Source organism: Erpetoichthys calabaricus, chromosome 5 (genome assembly GCF_900747795.2).
Source record: "Erpetoichthys calabaricus chromosome 5, fErpCal1.3, whole genome shotgun sequence".
Classification (NCBI taxonomy): Eukaryota; Metazoa; Chordata; class Cladistia; order Polypteriformes; family Polypteridae; genus Erpetoichthys; species Erpetoichthys calabaricus.
Genome location: NC_041398.2, coordinates 206,989,754 through 207,008,659, shown reverse-complemented (window position 1 = coordinate 207,008,659; position 18,906 = coordinate 206,989,754). Strand labels below are relative to the sequence as shown.

Below are 18,906 nucleotides of genomic sequence, written 5' to 3'. Positions count from 1 at the left end.
TTTAAGAATCACTTAACACAAAATATTTAATGTGCTATATAACTTATGACGGGGTTTGAGAAAATCTAGTAAATTAAATATTCATTTTACAATGAAGTTTAGTTTACGATGTTTTACTTTAATGACAAATTACGAGAATAAAATCAACATGTCGACTTTATTCTCGACATTTCTACTTTATTCTCGCCATTTATGTCAAGATTAAAGTCAACATGTCGCCACACTATTACACAGTACCCAGGTACATTACACTGTATTGAAAACAAATAAAACAAGTACAACTTGGTTTGCAGTATTATCCAGTAGTATAGAAACAGTATTTACACATCTGACCTTTTAAAACTAAAGTATCTCCAGGTGACGGACGTGACTCCTTTTTTTTCGGCAAAAGTTCTTCTGTTCATCATGTTCAACTTTATCGTCGGCTTCAGTTTCGGAATGTTCTCTGTCCATTTTCACCGCGCAATACCTATGCTACCGCTACCTATTTGGTGGTGTAGCAGTGAAAAAGAGCCCTAGTGCAACAAATCTGCGAAAAAGGTCCCCACTTGAACAGTTTCCCGCTGCGCCACGTTCCGAACGTCGTTTAGGCAATTTAAACCGGTGTTGCGGTATAAGAAAAATCCATATCATAAAAGAAATAAAAAACGGTTTTCGGTATGAACCGGTATACCGCCCAGCACTAGGGTGTGTCTTTGGTCTCACGGGTTTTTAAAATGTCTCCTGAGAAGATCACGTATCGTAGACTTGCTTTTTGCTTTCCAGGACAGGATTTCTTTTTATAATAGATAGATTGTGTAATTACTTTAGTAAGTTTACCTGCGATTTATTTATTTCATTGATCTTTCAGGTATACACTTAACAACTATAACATAATATTTCTCTGAATTGTTACTCCACTAAAGGTATATTTTCAGACAATAAATGTTTGCATCCTCAGAATGTAAACATTTATATTGTTGAAAACAACTTCTTAGTTATAATCCAGCAGTGACTGCTGTGTGAATGTTTTGTTCAATTATGTAGCTTATTTCTCGTCTTAATCTGTAGCATCACAAATTTCTGTATGTATTACCGTGAAAATCAACAAAATATTTTGTAAACTGTTAACAGGAATAAGTTAGTATGTGAAGTTCTAAGGAATTTCTCTCTAATTACAAATACTGTATTAGTGTTTTTTTATGAAAACACCAGCGTTGATTTGGAAACCCTTCTAGTAAGCATTTTGTTAAAGTTAAATTCTATGTGCTATGTACATGTTTATGGATCTAGCTGCAAACAAGTATATATATGTATGTGTGTATATAATATAAGTAATTTGGGATGTGAATAAAAAGCATTTAAAAGTTGTACCAGTTTGAAAATTAAAAAACAAAAAAAATTACGAACTGAAAAAAAGTTAGTACCTTAAGCTCCACCCTCTGCTTTTCTTTCACATTTTGTACCAGCTTTCAACTTATGGTACTAACCTCGCTGGTTCTGTTAATGGGCATAGCTTTTTTTTTCCTGGATTCTTCCTTTTTTATATTCTTTTTCACCTTTGCATTTTAGTTTCTAAAGATACTGCTTTACATTTTTGTGACTAGTGATGAGTGAACCCTTCGGAGTTCACCTCCCTGTGAGTTCAATGAAATCACATAAGTGTTTCGGAACATCTCTGGCCTACTTAAAATGCATTGAAGTCAATTGGAAGGAGGAAATGGATTATAATGGAGTGTCCCTGAGGACTAGGGAAGCTTCTACCAACTATGTTAGACTGATTATTGTTGCCAAAAATGTGACCTGAGCGTGTGTTATGCAAATTAAGAATGTAGCAGAAGTGATTGACATTCTACACATATAGCAGCACTAACCAGTAGGGTGGATAGATGACTGAGGATGGGGCAAAAATAAAAGTGATCACATTGTGAAATAGAAAGAGAAAGTTTGGTAAACCTCAGTGGTTGGCACTTTTTTTTTTTTCTCCTTTTCTTGGTTATCTTTTCCTCTCTGTCAACCACCAGTCCCAGGTTTTTTTGCTCTTACAACTACAAAGGGGGATTGACTGTCCAAATCTGCTCTTCAATTTTGGTGCTGCAACCTCCAATAAACAAGTCCCCGCCTAATCAGCTCTTAAATTATGCAATACCCCAGCAATGATCTAAGATAGCTGTGCTTGAATTTCTCATTTGGAAGCCATAGAAATTGTCTTGCAATGCATGAAGCTACAGCTCCACACTTCTCATTTTTTATGTTAAATTATCAGCGTAACATAGAGTGTACCTGCTCTTGTGTATATCCACTTCAAGCTCAGCTTTGGATGTATCCATTCCCATTTGCGAATTTAAAGGGGGAATGCATACAATTAATGAAAAACATGAAAAGAAATACTATACTTGAGCAATTGACTTTAACATATGAAACTCATAAACCTCATAATGATGTTAATATATACTCAGATTTCACATTATTCCTATTGATATCCCATTTTGATTCAAAAGAATATACTTTTTTAGTAGAATTATGTTTTGCTATGATGATCAACAAAAGCAAAGTTACTAGGAAAAGCAAGAGAAATCAGGAATTGATCTAATGCAGAAATGTTTACCCATGGACAATTGTGTATAGCATGTTCATGAGTAAGCACCACCAGTAACCTTATAATATTATTACTTATTACTATTACTGCTGCGTTTATCCAAGGTGACTGGGATTCAAGTTATTTCATTTCTTTTGTTTTTTCATTTGGTGCACAGGCAGGTCAAATGATATGCTTATGGTCATACAGTGTCAGTAGCAGAGTATGAACCTATAACCCTCAGGATTAGAAACCTTAGGTCTCAGTGTTTCAAGAGACATTCATTTACTGCAAATGTAAATCTTTGACATTGTCAACCTGCATAAACCAATTCAGCCTCTCCCAGTGTGAATGGGTATAAGACAGGAAGCTGCCATTAATGTGATTCCAGTCCAATGCAGTTTTGGGCAGACTTGAAGCTTCTTTGGTGGGATTCTGGCTGAGGAGGCACCCAATGAGAGACTGTTTAAAGTTTTTATTTTTTTTTTTTTTTACTGATCATCAAACTCTTCTGTTCAGTTTATTTCGCATAAGGAGTGATGTGTACATTTTTGTATAGCAAATCTAATTATAGATCTGTAGCTTATTTAACACTAATGGATTTTTGTTTATTTCTCACAGGCAGAAATTGTTAAGCGGCTTAACGCCATTTGTGCTCAAGTTATTCCTTTCTTATCCCAGGAGGTAAGAGTTTACAAAGATGTACTTTAATAATTTACCCTTGATTATATGTTAATAGTTTTCGAATAGTGGAATGCCAGAATTCTGAACTGTTCCAGAATGTTGATTATGTAGTTGTGGTTGTTCATGCTTTTCATATAAAGTTGTTTAATAGGAGAATATACTAAATGTATAAATATTCAACAGTTACTGATGAAACTTTGGTTTGAATTTCGAAGTTCTAGTAATGGGCTGAATTTCACCTAAAGTAATCACAGACTTGGTATAGTAATATAAATGTGTGGTAATTAAAATAAAATGTTCCTTCTTGTAACCAATGCTTTCATGAAAGATTCATTTAAGTCCAAATACATAGTACTTGGGTTTGAGCACATTATCATATTGCTAAAATTAATTACGAAATATCAAACATTCCATGTTCTTTCCACTTTTTTTTTTTTCTCAACTTTGCACATTAACCTAAAATGTATTTGTAGTCTTTATGAATATTTTTTTTATAGAATTTGCACATTGAGCTCTTACTGTAAGTTCTTACCTCCCTAATGGCAAAGTTCACTCTCATGTAAACAGTTAATGTAACTATAACTAAAGCTAAGATACATACAGTAGCATTATTTGGTTTAAGAGCATCTTTTTAGAATCTCCTTTATTTCATATACATTTTAGGTCAGGAAGTGCTCAGCTTATAAAAGAAAAAATAAGAGGTTTTTATCTTATTTCTGTGAACAAGAAAATTTCACAAAAGTGTAGTTCCACACTCTTCATTTTTTAATACGTGATAGAAGATATAATCAGTGTCATATTAGACATTAAAAATATTTAAAAAATAAACAATTCATAAAATAAAGAGTGACAAATCCTGGGTGATTTTTGGCAAAATATAAATCTAATGGCACCAATCTGCAACACCCCCAATAATTGTTATGTTGGGAGATGTCTAGGAATTGCATAACAAATGTGTTCTATTCACTGTGATTACAGCACATAAATATATTTCATATTTAGTTTTTGTCTTTTCCTTAAATAGCATCAACAGCAAGTTGTCCAGGCAGTTGAAAGAGCTAAACAAGTAACCATGGCAGAGTTAAATGCTATTATTGGGGTACGTGATCTTTCTTATTTTTTTGTTGACTTTGTTGTTATTTATATAATAAGTATGGATGAACTACATTTTTTCAAGGCTATTAACAATTGTTTTCCTGTAATTTTAGCTGATATAGTTATCTATTTCTTAATTATAAAAAAAATGAATACCAAAATATACACTTGTGAGTTTACCATACAGTACCCACAGACATTAAAAACAACAATGAATACAATATTAATAATATTTTAATTGTGCCTTTGTACATTCCAGAGTCTTAACAGAAAGATTCATTTTTAATAAACAAGTATGTTTCAGCCTTACTGCTAGTGAGTCAGGTCCTTTTCTCTTTCACCGCTCAGAGAAAGAGTTGAGAATGCTTGTCATTGCTGAGACAGTAAAATTTGCAGTCTTTGAGTAAAACACAAACAACGTCCTTTGTGAGTGGCAAAAAATGTGTAGGAGAGTGCCTATATTTTGATAAAGAACTAGGTGTCCTTGCACTTTTCACAGAAGGCCTATTGTTGTATTTAGCGACTAACAGCAATAATGAATCTCCTCATCTGTGCTCCTTGTTGGTGTTTAGCAGCAGATTAGACTTGCCTTTTTGAAAATTATTGGAGCTGTTCCCATATATGTTTAAAGCAAATGTGAACAAAATTTTGAAAGGTTTTTATTTATAAATGCAGTTTTTTTGCCTCATCCGGATCAGACGTTTGCCTGTATGTGAAATATGCTCCTACCTTCACATCTGACACATCACTGCCTCATATCTTTAGAACCTGAATGTACTTAAGTAAAATTTTCTGAAGCCCAGCTATTTTACATTTCTAAGCCATTATTGGTTAATCCCCTGGAAGTACCATCCATATTATGCATATCCAAAGAACCAAAAAGGTCTCGCAAGTTACATTTGGCTAACTTACAAGTGGGTTTTTTGTGCTTTTATTTATTGAAAAGTAATGATTTTCTGCCTTCAGATGTTGCCTTTTTTTAATATGTTAAAGACGCATTCTTGATAAGTTTTTCAATGCACATTTTATCAAAGCTGCTGTGATGCCTCTCCTTAAACACACAATATTTGATTAAGAAAACATAATATTTAAAATTCTTCATTTAAGCTAATGTCCTTTAATGTAGTTTTTATTCCTTGGAAACTTTAGATAGTTTCATAATTTTTAAAGTACTCTTATAGAAGTAAATACTCTTTCTGGAAGACATTTAAATACTGTATGCACTATATTTAAATCGACCCAAATAAACACAATGCAATAAAAATATGCAGTCCAGTGATTAAAAACACTTAAAACACTATGGTAAGCTCTCAAGATTGCAGCATAAGTGATCATTCTTTGTTGTGCCCGTTAGTGCTAGTTTGGATAGGGCACTGTTCATTTGTAATTATTAATTTAAATGAAACATTAAAGTGAATTTGATGGTTTACCTATCTTTGCTTCCTTTTTTCTTTTACAAAAATGTGATACAATCGCAGTTGCTGATGTAATGTTTATATATATATATATAATATAATATAATATAATATGTATGTATAATACACTGCCTGGCCAAAAAAAAAGTCCCCACACAAAAAAAAGGTCACACACTCTAATATTTCGTTGGACCGCCTTTAGCTTTGATTACGGCACGCATTCGCTGTGGCATTGTTTCGATAAGCTTCTGCAATGTCACAAGATTTAGTTCCATCCAGTGCTGCATTAATTTTTCACCAAGATCTTGCATTGATGATGGTACAGTCTGACCGACTCTCTTCTTACCCTGATGCGCCCATCACTCTGGAACAGGGTAAATCTGGACTCATCAGACCACATGACCTTCTTCCATTGCTCCAGAGTCCAATCTTTATGCTCCCTAGCAAATTGAAGCCTTTTTTTCTGGTTTGCCTCACTGATTAGTGGTTTTCTTACGGCTACACAGCTGTTCAGTCCCAATCCCTTGAGTTCCCTTCGCATTGTGCATGTGGAAATGCTCTTACTTTCACTATTAAACATAGACCTGAGTTCTACTGTTGTTTTTCTTCAATTTGATTTCACCAAACGTTTAAGTGATCGCAGATCACGATCATTCAGGATTTTTTTCTGGCCACATTTGTTCCTTGAAGACAATAGGTCCCCACTATCCTTCCAGTTTTTAATAATGCGTTGGACAGTTCTTAACCCAATTTTAGTAGTTTCTGCAATCTCCTTAGATGTTTTCTATGCTTGATGCATGCCAATGATTTGACCCTTCTCAAACAGACTAACATCTTTTCCACGACCACAAGATGTCTCTTTCGACATGGTTGTTTAAGAAATGAGAAGCAACTCATTGCACCAGTTGGGGTTAAATAACTTGTTGCCAGCTGAAAGATAATCGCCCATGCAGCAATTATCCAATAGGAGGCTCGTACCTATTTGCTTAGTTAAATCCAGGTGGCGACTTTTTTTTTGGCCAGGCAGTGTGTGTGTGTGTGTGTGTGTGTGTGTGTGTGAGTGAAAAAATCTGAGGTTTACTAAATAGTAAATTTTGTCGATTGACATTTATTCAAACCATTTTGTCAAAAAGGAATTAAGTGAATTCATTATGGTAAGGCTATACAATAGCCATCTTTCTTTCCTTTGACAGAAGTCTTAGCATCTGTTATTTTTTATGACTGTAGTATGCATTGGTATTGTTTCTTATACAGTAGTTCTTTCAAATTTCAACAAAGCTTTTTCTTTCAACTTGGATGCATTCGTTTTTACACTAAGCAAGATACAGTACTCTGCAGCAGTAATATAATTTAGCTACTGTGTTACTTTGAACTTATCTTTTGTTACCCAAGAGAAATTGCTTATGTTGCAAAAGAAGTTATGAATATATTCAGTTTCAGAAATTCATATATGCACGACTGTATATAACCTATTTAACAGTCTAATTACACAAGATAAATTATTTGGCATGTATGGTTATTAAATGTTTTCTCTTTTTTAACATGCAGAAATATTAAGATTTGATCTTCATTTAAACAGTATCTATAGATAACAAATGTACTTTTTTTATCTTTGGAAAAAATAAGTACGCCATTGATTATGATAACTGGTATTGCTTCCTTTGGCAGAAACAACCTCAAGTATGCATTTCCTACAACTATCTAATGGTCTCCGACATTAACTGGGATGATGTTTTTATCGCTTCTCAAAGCAGAGTTCTTTGAGCAATGTGATGTTTGAGGGAGGTCTTGGTAACACAGCCCATTTCAAATTACTCAATAGCATCTCAGTGGGGATCAGATCTGGGCTTTAACTTGACCATTGCTGAGCCCTTCAATTCTTACTTTTAAGCCTATCCTTGGTGGATTTACTAGTATGCTCAAGGTCATTTTCATGTTTCAAGTTCCAATTTCAGTTGAGCTTCAGTCCTCTGACAGATGGTCATGCATTATCCTCAAGCACCCTCTGGTACAAAGCAGAATTCATAGTGGGTTCTGCAATGCTTATCTACCCAGGACCTAATTATGCAAAGCAGCAGTGAACCATAACATTTGCACCACTAAACTTTACAACTGGTGTCCAGTTCTTCCAGTCAAATTTGTCTTTGGTTTTCATTAAAAATGTTTTCTGGTACTATGGCCAAATTACTGACCTTTCCGGAGAACATCATTCTAGATGTCCTGGTGTTTGCCTAGATATTTACAGGCAGACTTTACTCTTGACCTGATGTTCTATCTAGACAGCAAAGGTTTCCTCCTGACACACCAGATCTAATTTGTGCTGCCTGATACCAATGGTATTTAATGGCACTAGGTTTTGTTTTAACTCTCTCCTTTGTTACTACCTCAAGGGTGTCCAGAGTTGTGATCCCATGTGTTTAATATTGAAGTTTGCTTTTTAAGAAAAATAACAGCATTTAATAAAATCAGGCATAGTTAGCAGAGTTGTTGTTGTTGTTGTATGTGAATTTGATTGGTTATGAGCATGTTATTCATGACTCTATCTATCTAATGCACAATTTTTAGATTTGATTCCTGCCTTGTGTCAAAATGCATTTTTCCTGTTTTTTTTATCTTTAATTGATGGATTTGCAGACATTTTGTACTATAGGATATTTTAATAATAATGGTAAAGTTGCAAATTTTCTGCAATTTGATTTGCCCTATTTTTTTTCCCTGCAGTAAATTTGTTTTTTTTTTTTTTTTTGTGAGTTGTAAGTGTACATGTTAAGAAAGCATCAGTTTGGCTCTTTTTGGAGGTATTTATTAAAAGATTGTTGGGCAATTCATCCATGAAGTGATACTGAAGTGCAAGTGGAACATGCAGCTGACCAGTAATCTGAATCCTACCATACATGTAGTCTTGGAAAGGTCTAGTCAAAGTCCATCTCTAGATTTCTTTGTATTGTGTCAATAACTGAATTAAGTAGTACATGCTAGATAATTCACAGTTCTTGAAACATTAAATCAGTTCTGCAGGGAGAATTGAAAGCAAATGACAGTTCAACCTTGGAAACTAAAGCAGATGTTAAATTATAGATTCTACAGATAAGGTAGCATATTTCCATGTCCAATTTGTGTTCTGCTCTGCTGTCCTCTCGTGTAAGCTAATAAAATACCCAAGCACCCATAGTTTGTTTGTGTTTTACTAGTGTTATTAAATTCTAGCACAAGACTGTTTATCTTCCTTTGGAATGCTGGAAGTAATGATGACTTTTTATATTGAGCATACAGCACAATAGGTTCTCATTACTTTGCTAAAATGAGCAAAGTAGCTTCATAAATGCAGTATGAGATGAAATATCAACCCATGTTCAATCCTGAATTTTAAAAATGCAAAGGTATTCCTTGGGCTGAAGTTGTAATATGACAGCATCTAGTTAGGAAGTGTGGATGACAGTGTGTTGAAAGACTGATAAAGATTAAGTTGAATAACACAGATAAACTTTCATATTTGGGACATATTAGAATTGGCAGTGGAGATCACAGAATGTCTTTGGACTGTTCATATTCTCCTTGAGGTGTTGCAAAATTTCCTAATTTGAAGTTTTTTTTATTAAGGGTATGAAAGTCCAAAATTAAGTCACTATCCAACAGGCAGCATTACTCACTCCTCTACCACACTGTCACTTAACGTAGAACGACTTTTAAATTCGCAGCAGTCTGTTTTGGTTTTTTTTTTTTTTAAATTATTTTTATGTAGATGTAGGAAGTGTATCCTTTAAGAAAGCAAAATTTAATTTACTAATAAGGAGATAGTTGTGAATGGAAGTAGACAAAGTGTATATTGATAAGTAATAAGTAGCTGCATGTACACTCAAAGTAAAAAATGTGAACCCCTAGGAATTATCTATATTTATGTCTGATTCCCATATAAAACATGGTCGTATCTTCATGTCGGTCACAATAATGAACAAACAGTCTCCTATAACTAAAGATACACATTTTCAGAGAATGTTTGACCATATTGAATAAATCATTCAAACTTTGAAACTGAAGGTTGGAAAAAGTAAGTGAACCCTAAGCTAATGACTTTTTAAAAAGCTCATTGCAGTCACAATTTAGCACACCTGGAGTCCATTTAATGAAATTAGTTCAGAGGTGTGGCCTAGAATTACTTTGATAAAAAAACACTATAAAGTTTGAGTTTGAGCTTTTGACAAGAAGCATATCCAGATGGGAATCATGCCTCGCACAAAAGAGCTGTCTAAAGAGCTACAATTGAGAATTGTTAATCTACGTAAGGCTGGAAAGGGTTACAAAGTCATCTCAAAGATTTTAGATATTCATCAGTCTACTGTTAGGCAAGTTGTCTATAAATGGAGACAATTTGGTATTGTGGCTACTCTGCCTAGCAGTGGGCGCCCTGCCAAGATGACCCCAAGAGCACAGTGCAAAGTCGGGCAATGAGGTAAAGAAGAACCCAAGAGTGACAGCAAAGGACTTGAAGAAGTCATTAGAACTGGCTAACCTCTCTGTTCATGAGTCAACTATACACAAAACATTGAACAAGAAAGGAGTCCATGGCAGGATACCAAGAAGGAAGCCACTGCTATTAAAAAAGAACATTGCTGAACACCTGAAGTGGAGTGTCCAAGTGTTCTTTCACAAACAACGGTACTGGGAAAATGTTTTGTGGAGTGATGAAACCAAAAGTGAACTATTTGGGAGGAACAAGCAGAACTTCATTTGGCGTAAAAAGGGCACTGCATATCAACATCAAAACATCATCCCTACAGTAAAGTATGATGGAGGGAACATCATGATTTGAGCCTGCTTTGCTGCATCAGGGCCTGGACAGCTTGCCATAATTGAGGGGGAAAATTAATTCACAAGTTTATCAACAAATTCTCCAGGATAATGTGAGGGTGTCTGTCCGTCAACTTAAGCTCAGAAGAGGCCAGGTGATGCAACAGAACAGTAACCCCAAACATCGCAGCAAATCAACAGCACAATGGCTTCAGAAGAACAAACTCCGCCTTTTGGAGTTTCCCAGTCAGAGCCCAGATCTCAGTCCTATTGAGATGCCGTGGAGTGACTTGAAGAGAGCCATAGCAGAAGACAACCAAAGAATATGGAAGAGTTAAGCCCATTCTTCAGGGAAGAATGGTCTAAAATTCTCCCCCCATGATGTACATGTCTGATTTGCAGTTACAGGAAGCGCCTGGCTGAGGTCATTGCTGCCAAAGGAGGGTCAACCAGTTAGTAAATCCCAAGGTTCACTTACTTTTTCCACTACCACTGTGAACGTTGAGTGCGTTTGTAAAATAAAGACATGAAAGAGTAGAATTTTTTTGTGTGTCATTATCTTAAGCTCATTGTGTATATCAGTACCTGTGACTTAGATGAAGATCAGATAACTTTTTATGACCAATTCATGCAGTAAACCAGATAATTCCAAAGGGTTCACATACTTTTTACTTTGTATATATTGTGGCATTTGATGTGCAGCAAATGTGACACTGAGTGTGCTAACATAAGAGTTTATTAAATGTTTATTGATGGCAAAAATATATTTGTGCAAAATCTTCAAGAAAAGGAATCTCCCACACTTTAACATCTCCAGTAGTATGGAGTTATGACCCAGGACTCCTATCAGCCTAGGCAGTCTGGTTTCCTTCCTTATCCCATTCAAATGCATTATAGCTTTTCAGGATTGAGCCCTGCTGACATTGCATTCAGGTTTGGTTCCCACCATGCATTGCACGTGGCTGGAATATTCTTTTTATACACTGTGACCTTGTAATTAAACAGGCATATTTCATTCCATCCATCCATTTTCTAACATGTGCAAGGTAAGGACCCACACTGGACAAGGCAGCAGTCCATTCAATTACACACAGAAACACATACACTTTAAATCATATAAGGTTAATTGACAAGTCTAAATTGACACAACATGCATGTATTTGTGATATGAGGGGAAAAAAATGGGAGCACCCAGAGAATCTATACATCCAGGGTTCAATCTCTGGAGTCTGCTGTGTATTTGTGTGTGTATTTGTGTGTGTGTGTGTGTGTGTGTGTGTGTGTGTGTGTGTGTGTGTGCATAATCCATACATTTAAATTAGCTTGTCAAATGAAATTAAATTAGAATTAAAATTCCTTTTTGATAGTTTAATTCACTTAAAACTAATTTTAAAAGTAATCTCTTATAACTCTATTTAATATTTCTTGATTAAAGCTAAAACAAGAAACTTTAATTTAATTCTGTTAAAAAAGTTTGCAGAAATTGAAAGTAGCCAGAAGGCACTGTGCTATATTTTCATCAGGATTAAAGGTAGATCCAACACTTCCTTTAGTGTATGTGGGAATGTTGTTTATTCCTAGTAACAGCACAAGAGTATGACAAAGATGATTGATTATTGTTTATGACCTGCATTGAACTGAAGAGTGTGAAATTGGCAGTGATGAGACTATTGATACAAGTATTGAACTAATAATTAATGTGAGGCTGGCATAGGTTGTTAAAAGCAAAGAATGTCATGGTAAGGAAGTGTCTCTCCTATAGTTTTGTTAGCTTTTACTGTATTTTACAGTTTCAATTATTAAACAAGGTGGATATTTAATGTAGAACATTTCTGATACATTTTGATGTACTTTGTAATATGATTAGCATACATAACTGCAATTTCGTTGACTGAGTTTTGTGTTTTTTTTTGGTTTTTTTCTGAAACTTGCCCACTGTAGAGAATAAAAGAATTAAAATTATATATATATATATATATATATATATATATATATATATATAATATACACACACACACACACACGTGTGTGTATGTATAATGTATATGTCTCTTGAAAGGCTGCATAAGTCTGTACCGAAGATTCAGTATTTAATAAACTTTCATATTAAATTTTTAGGTGATTGCTTTATACAAGTTAAAAGACAGAGAAACATTTTTTTAATATAGTGCAAGGTTAGAAAAGGTTCCTTACAAGGTTCCTCCTGAAAACCTATCTGTGCAATAATCTGTATGCTTTTCATTGACCCATAAAGTTCCATTTTTAATTATCTTGACAGTCTGTTATGTTATATTGAATAAATTAAATTGTGCAACACACTGCAAATTAGGCATATTAAACGAAATTTTCATATACAAATATGTTTGAATCTGTATTAGTCTTCAAGTTGAATTTTATGTAACAGGCTAGAGTCATCTAACATCAAATACACTATGTATCTCTTATTGTCTTTATGGCCTTTGCATAAAATATAAATATAGTTGTATATTTATCATGAATGAAACCTGCTATATTGCGTTCAGTGGTGAAGGACAAATATGATCACCTCCATTTGAGAATGTGGACATTGAATATAAGACACATTTCCACCTTGGCTGATGGGAGCACTTAAAGGCTAATTTACATTTAATGCATACGTGAATTTTGGATTCAATTTGCACACAAAGAATCATGACCAATGAGTAAATGGAGAAACATGGTGTTTCTTTATAAAATAACACTTGTTGCTAATAGTGGAATATTTTGTCTAAAATTTCTTGTCGCTTTTACACATTTTACCAACAAGGAATACAATTTCAAATGAAAATAGGTATTTTAATGATATTGCATTGTGGGTCTCTGAGAAATTCTAATCGTACTTATTAAGAGTATAATTTGTTAGCTAGATCTATCAGCATTAGTAAGCAAACCAGAGTTAGCTGATAAACTTAATTATAGTAGTGTTGGATTTAGTACATGCTGTACTGCAAAGTATAGATTTTGGATGCTGCATGTCCACCTTGTTGTTTTTACCTGGACTACATAGAGAATCTTGCGTAATTTGTGTATCCATTATATATATATATATTTGCATGTGAAACGTACTTCGGCAATATGCATATTTTTGATATTCATGTGACATTTCTTTGGATATTTTATAGCATCTCATTGAGATTAATCAGGCAAGGATCTGTGTGGGAATGGTTTGAAAAAATACATAAAAACTAATTCACATGCTCAATAGACATTTTCTTTCTTTAAATAATAAAAAAAATGATCAAGTTTCTTCTTTTCTACCAGGTCTTTGTTATAGCTATTGTTTTCTCTGAACCTTCCATGTAGTGGTGGGAAATATAGGAATAATTTTGGTTGGTGGCATTCAAAGTCTTCTTGTTTAGTAATAAGTGTGTTGCTTTCATTATGTTCAGTCTTTTAATTGAAGCAGACAGTGCAATTCAAATCAAGAATTCTCACTTACTAGTACTTGCTCTCCCCCACTCAATTGCTCTTCAATTCTGGTTTGCTTTTCCAACAGAGCTTTTAATTACTTAATGAGCCTCTAATGAAACTAATAATATCCTTGATTACAAGTTACAAAGTGACTATAATTGTAATTTGTTCAATTGAATGTGTGTTAGAATTATAAACATACATCATTGAGGTGGGCACAGAGCACTAACGTGTTCAGAACTTGGAAGGAAAGGCAATGTCTAATACTTTAGGTGGACGTGCCATGATACCATTATGATTATTCTGTTTCATGCTGAAATAATTGTAAACCCTAAAAAAATGAGTTTACCTGTCTGTGCTCAGCTTAAAGAAAAGATGTTTATTCTTTGTGTCTAACTGAACAATTTGAGGAGGGTCTTTCTCTATGAAAGGAGCTATATAAATTGTATATAAAAGCACTTGTCGGCTCAATGTTCACAACTCTTGAATTTTTACATTTACAACTAGTAAAGCGGTGATATGTTAGTTAGCCTTTTGTTTTATGACAGTGTTTTTTAAATATTTATTTACACTTTTGAATATATTTATATCTAATGTACAGACTACCATGCAAAAAAATTGTAAACCAGAACAGTTTACTTTTTCAGTGATATTGCATGTATAGAATAATTATATATGTGCATTCACACAGTTTTAAATGATGAATGTCGAGTTTGTTTGATTTATCAATGTATTAATGTATTTACCAGTCAGTAATTGAAGGTGAATTAAAACTACAATATATTTGTACAGCTGACTTTAAAGGCTTTCTTGAATGACATAAAAATGAATATTCTTGTTTTACAAAATACAGCCAGCAACGAGTTTCATCAGTGTTTGTATTATGCATACATACTCTTTTTATTTTTAATTGATGCTCATCAGATGACTATACGAAAGAGAAACAGCACTATATTTTTCTTTTCATATTGCTGCCTTTGAAACATTTACTAAAATGTTCTGTACTATAAAGAGACTGAGTTTTAAATGTGTTTGATAAAACTTTACATGTTCAAGCACTCACCTTAGTTTCTATTACCAAATGGTAGAAATCAAAAGTGGTTATGGATGTTCTTTTTCAGAAGAAGCCCTTCTGTGATTTGGATCAGGTTATCCTTTTATCTTTACTGGCCTGCCTTCATATATAGTAATTAGAGCCCTGCAATTCATCACATAGTAGATCTAATTGACCATTAAAGGGGCTCAATAACTTACTCGGCGTGAGTGACCAAGATATTCACAATGCGAGGTTATGGTGTACACACAATCAGTGATCCCCAAAGTGGAAGGGAGAACATTTGAGGAAACTCTTGAATTTACAGAGTAGGTAATCCTTATTTGTTCTTGGAGAATAAATATATCCAACGTGTACATATTATACACAATGCCAGTCTCAAAAGATCCTTTTCTAAGCTTCCCTAGAATCTGTTTCACTGTAGCTAGCAAATGTTCAGTGCTTTGTCCGTATTTTTTTGTTAAAAAAAAAAAAAACCAAAAAAAAAACAAAAAGTAGCCCTACTCTCCCATTTCAAAAGCAGTTGCGCCACAGATAATGAACATAAATACTTGCACTATATGTGCCTTTTATCTTTGCATGTGTTCTTCCCATTAAAAAAAGATTGCATCTGAGCGTAGTTCAGTGGCTTTGGTCAGTGTTGGCACATCCCAAACAGGTTTTGTAAATATTTGCATCTGATCAAAACTGAGAATTGTTAAAAGTACAGCACCTTATCTTTAATTGCTATTCTGTTTGCATGACAAATTTGGTAGATAAACATTATTATTAACAACTTTAGACAGGCAGTTGTTGTAAAGTATATAAACTACACGGTGGCTGCACAGACTTTAGCTTGCAATTCTGATTGTGTGGTACACATCTTCATGGTTTGGTGGGGTGGCATGATCAAGAGTTAGAAATGTTGAACAGTATTGGTGTTTAGACTCTGTGAAGCATTGTTTCACAATGTTGAATATTGTCTTAATTATACTGCTAGTGTTTTAATTCAGAATTTTGTTGTATGCAGTTTTTTATTTTTCTGAATTGAAACTGTTTTGTACATGGTTATCATCTAATTTGTTGTTCCATATTTATTGGTCCCTAACATTGGTTCAGTATGGCAAAAAAAACTTTGATTGGTCGGGCTCTAATAGTAATGCATGGTAGTCAACTGTTAGTCAAAAAAAAATCTCATCCTTTTTTCTGTTCTGGGTTTCTGCTTCAGATTTTCTTTTGATAAATATTTGATTCTCTCCATTGTTAAGAGCTCTTGTTGTTGTTTATTATCTCATACTTGCAGAACTGATGGCTTGTTTACTAAAGCAGATTTCTTTGCTGAAACAGTTAAACTATGTATTGGGTCCCCTCACACTCAGCAAATAAAAATGTCCTTCTCATATGCTTTAATTAAGAAGTGACAAAATAAGTTGTTTCATATTATATTTATATCAGAATGACTGCTTTTTAGGTACTTTCAGTTTTTGGCTTCTGCCCTCTATCTCTGCATTACAGCCCTTAGAAAATGTTGTGTGTGTTTAAAACATTATATACACTCACTAATTTTTTTCAAGGGTGTTTAAACAGACTTTACCCAAACATTTGGCTTAGAAGGACAGTAAGGTTTGTGCATATGTCAGTTTGAGTATACAAAAACACAAGTTGCAACAAAATAGAAAATTTACATGCCAGTGCCTGTATTTATCAAGCGTCTCAGAGTAGGAAAATGGTCTTATCTGGCTTGATACTACTCTTAGCAGGAGTTATAGCATTTTATCAATTTTTCCTAAATTATCTACTTCTACTGTAACTTCACCAAGATTTAGGAGTTAAACAAGCACATTTTGGGAAAGGCAGAATGTTCTGGAAATGCTACACAACATTGAACCCGTAAAAAGATATTAATTTGACAGATTGAATAATATTCATAATAAATCTTTTGTCAAGTGATTGTTCCATCTTCATTAAGAAACCATGCGCTGTCAACTAAGAGTACATCAATACCATTTTTTTAAGGCTGAGTACTGATACTTACATTTTAATATTTACCAATACCGATAGATAATGAAACAATTGTAGTGAGGCTGGAAGATAGTATTTATGTCCATCAACTGTTAACATCAAATATAAGAATCATAATTTGGAATAAAATGAAAAATTGAACAAACAAGTAAAAGTACTGTACGTCACATAGATAAGATTACAACAACAACTTTTTAAAAATGGCACAGATTTAATAAAAAAAAAAAAAAAAATGTATGTAAATCAGGCCAGCATTGTTTCAAGTCTTTCAACATGGGATATAATAGTGCAACACAGTGTTCACAGGAATTTGGCTAAATATAATTGGAACATTTCTCTTACTGGTATCATTTTTTTTATGTACTCCTGCCACTGGAAAAATCTAGGACTCTTTTGGGAATGTTAGTGGCCGGTTCCTGTTTATGAGCAAAAGTATCTCTGCCTGTTCAGGTGTAAGCTAGTTTCTGGTTACATTAGCAATATGACAGTGCACTAAATAATCTCCCTCTTTCTACACTACTGCATGGGGCTGAAAGGTATTTCCTTGACATATAAGACAAAGTAAGGAAACCAGTACTTAAGTGGTTTGTCTGAAAGAGAAACTGTGGACTTTCCCAAGTGTGTTTCCAGCTGTATGGCTACTGGAACACAGCACATTGATGTTGCTGCATATTCGTATATTATCTCATTAAACATATTCTTCAAACTACTACTCAGCTGTTTCTACAGCTTCAGCAACATCATCTCTTTAGTCTCCTTGACTGTACTGATATTTGAAAAGAACTGATCCTTGTATCTATAATGGGAAACTTTTTTTTTTTTCCTGATGATATACATGCCAGTTTTATGTATAATCATTTGACAATTTTTGATACTTAGACATATGCAACATTAAAATAACAAATTGGGATAGAATTATGTGATCGATCTTAGACAAAAGGAAAAATAACATTGCTTCATTTAAAATATCAATTTGGATGCAGAGCTGTTTATATTTATGCAAACACAACAGTAAAACCAATATGTACGTTTATGTTCAGTGCTTGTTTGTAGTGTTACAAGTAAATAGCAAAACTCTACACCAGAAACTCTTCACATTGTGAAATAATGATGAAACATGGCATTGATTTCTAATCCATGTTCTGTCAGAAAACAGATGCATCGGTTACCTGTTTTGCAAAGGAAGCTTTCTTCACATCTGTAAAAATCACATTTACTTGTAATATGATTCTTCAAAATTAGTATGTATGTTAAGTGACCATTGAGTGTTTTATTTCATTGATTAAAACACAGTGACAACCAATTTAACGTGCCTGAAAAAACTCTTCAATTACAAGAAGCTTAAAAGGTAACGAAACATTTCCATGTTCATAAAATACATGGAAAAATGTGTTGCATAGTTTAAATAATGAAGTTCATTATTTTTCTAATTTTAAGTATGTCCTCTTGGCATTTACCCCTTTTACCTTCCCCATTAAAAATAGAATATATGCCCTAGAAAAAGCAAACAGTGGTAAGTCCACATGTGCTGCTTTTAAGTGAAGTGAATCACAAAGCCTTTTAAAAGGAGATACCTTGGATCAAGTAGACTGGTGATGCTGAATGTTCTGTAAGCAGGACTACGCTACAGCAGAATGCTTAAAATGCCCAACTTTTTTTACTCCTGACTGTCGCAGCATCTTCAACACTTAGCTATGCAAAAACTCCCTCTGATACTGCTAGCTGGAGTATATGAGCAACACAGGAAAAGCCTGGGACTCCAGTATCATCAATGCCTTTTGTCGCAGACCACAACGTGCACATTACTGTACAGAATGGCCCATGTGCCTAGCATTTCCTAAAATAATCTGCCATTGCATGGCCTGTATGGGAGCATCGAAACT

At 34.0% G+C, this 18,906-nt stretch overlaps 1 protein-coding gene across 3 annotated transcripts in view; it reads left to right on the top strand.

Annotated features, from left to right (window-relative positions):
* The window catches only part of LOC114652192 (transducin-like enhancer protein 4), a 194,357-nt gene that overhangs the window by 32,573 nt on the left and 142,878 nt on the right, over nt 1-18,906 (top strand). For all 3 annotated transcript variants that reach the window (XM_028802439.2, XM_028802438.2, XM_051928051.1), the window contains exons 5-6: nt 3,179-3,241; nt 4,266-4,340. In XM_028802439.2, the coding sequence (XP_028658272.1) occupies nt 3,179-3,241; nt 4,266-4,340 (138 nt within the window). The remainder of the gene's footprint in view (nt 1-3,178; nt 3,242-4,265; nt 4,341-18,906) is intronic.